The following is a 2,272-nucleotide window of genomic DNA, read 5'->3' on the forward strand; positions in this document are numbered from 1 at the left end:
GGAGGCTGAGGTACGAGAATTAACTGAACCCAGGAGGCAGAGGTTGCAGCGAGCCGAGATCATACCACTGCACTCCAGCCTGGGTGGCAGAATAAGACTCTGCCTCAAAATAAATAAATAAATAAAAAGTTCCTTAAGTTAAATTTTTAAAAAGTTACCAGATCTCCCTTGTTTACCACACACATGCACACAAAGGATAAAATGAGAGATGGAACTACAGGCACCAAACCAAGTTTATTTTACTATTTGATTGGAGAAACGGCATCTCACGGTTTCCTAGGCTGGTCTCAAACTCCTGGTCTCAAGCAATCTTCCCACCTCGGCTTCCCAAAGCACTGGGATTATAAGCATGAGCCACCATGCCCAACCTGGTAAACTCTTTTTTTCTTTTCTTCTTTTCTTTTTTTTTTTTTTGAGACAGAGTGTCACTCTGTCACCCAGGCTAGAGTGCACTGGTGTGATCTCGGCTCACCCTCCGCCTCCTGGGTTCAAGCGATTCTCATGCCTCAGCCTCCCAAGTAGCTGGGATTACAGGCGTGGGCCACCACACCCAGCTAACTTTTGTATTTTTAGTAGAGACAGGGTTTTACCATGCTGCCCAGGCTGGTCTCAAACTCCTGAGCTCAAGCGATCCATCCACCTCAGCCTCCCAAATTGCTGGGATCACAGGGGTGAGCCACTGAGCCCAGCCAATCTGGTAAACTCTTTTTCGTTTTTCTGTTTTCTTTTATTTCCCTTTTAAAATTTTCAACCAGACACACAGCTTGTTTGGTGAAGAATAAACTGTGTCCTTACCAAACATTTTCTTCTTTAATCTACAGGTACATACACCCCCTCTAATTCTCACTGAATCTTTCATTTTTCTGGGTATTGAGTAATACAGTAAGTTGTAAGAGACTAGAAAAGTTTTTAAATCATTTCAGTAATTGCTACACAAAGAAATTTATTTTCTTTTATTTCTACATCATTGGAAATACGATCTGACATCATTCAACTGACATTTGTAGGTAATTTCCCATTTGCAAAATATACACAAAAGCAACCATGGCCGGGCACGGTGGTTCATGCCTGTAATCCTAGCACTTTGAAAGGCCAAGGCGGGGGACTGCCTGAGCTCAGGAGTTCGAGACCAGCCTGGGCAACACGATGAAACCCTGTCTCTACTAAAATACAAAAATCTTAGCTGGGCCTGGCAGCATGTGCCTGTAGTCCCAGCTACTCGGGAGGCTAAAGCAGAAGAATTGCTTGAACCTGGGAGGTGAAGGTTGCAGTGAGCCAAGATTGCGCCACTGCACTCCAGCCTGGAGGACACAGCGAGACTCCATCTCCAAAAAAAAAAAAAAAGGCAACCATTATCTACCACAAAAATTGTGTTAACAAAAACATAAGTGTACGTAAATACCTTACATGGTAAGTCATCAAACTTTTTTATATTGCTAAAAAGGAGTTACTCTATATTTGACCAAAATGTATCCTTTGTATTTAAAAATCATTTTTACAAATGCATGAAACCATCTTATAACCTAAAACAAGAGCTTAACCACGATTGTTCCCCCGCCCCACTATATTATTAAAATACCCAATTAAAAATCTATAATATGTCCCTTTTGGTAATCCATCCCCCATGAAAAGTCCACAAATAGCCACAAATTAAAAGAGATAAGAAAAAATCCTTACCAATAAGACCGCCTGGAGCAGCATATTGCAGATCATTATGCTCTGCAAAAAGTGATACAATTTTGGAAAAGATTGGTTTACACATGAGTTTTCCTTCACTATCTTTGGAAACAATACCAGGTCTTACTTCTATCTCCTGGCCCACCTGTAAACATATAATTAATAATTAGAATTACTGTGTTACACAAAATGATCATTTACCTATCAAAAGTTCCAACAGGGACTAGGTGCGGTGGCTCATGTGTGTTATGCCAGCATTTTAGGAGACTGAGGCGGGTGGATCACCTGAGGTCAGGAGTTCGAGAGCAGCCCAGCCAACACAGTGAAACCCCGTCTCTACTAAAAACACAAAAATTAGCCAGGTATAGTGGCACGCGCCTGTAATCCCTGCTACTCAGGAGGCTGCAGCAGAATTGCTAGAACCTGGGAGACAGAGGTTGCAGTGAACCGAGATCGCACCACTGCACTCTAGCCTGGGCGACAGAGAGAGACTCCGTCTCAAAAATAAAATAAAATAATAATAAAGTTCCAACAGGAAGATCATAAAACTGAAAAGGCAATCATTCCTATATTTCAAAGATAATTATTCTTTAAA

General features: G+C 41.6%; 1 protein-coding gene across 1 annotated transcript in view; it reads right to left on the reverse strand.

The window, feature by feature from the left end:
* EIF2S3 (eukaryotic translation initiation factor 2, subunit 3 gamma, 52kDa) overlaps window positions 1–2,272 on the reverse strand; it is a 28,208-nt gene that overhangs the window by 10,721 nt on the left and 15,215 nt on the right. The window contains exons 9-10 of the mRNA XM_011988035.1: window positions 1,648–1,822; window positions 848–897 (exon numbers count right to left, since the gene is read on the reverse strand). Coding sequence (XP_011843425.1) covers window positions 848–897; window positions 1,648–1,822 — 225 coding nt within the window. The remainder of the gene's footprint in view (window positions 1–847; window positions 898–1,647; window positions 1,823–2,272) is intronic.

This window comes from Mandrillus leucophaeus, unplaced genomic scaffold (genome assembly GCF_000951045.1).
Source record: "Mandrillus leucophaeus isolate KB7577 unplaced genomic scaffold, Mleu.le_1.0 Scaffold321, whole genome shotgun sequence".
Classification (NCBI taxonomy): Eukaryota; Metazoa; Chordata; class Mammalia; order Primates; family Cercopithecidae; genus Mandrillus; species Mandrillus leucophaeus.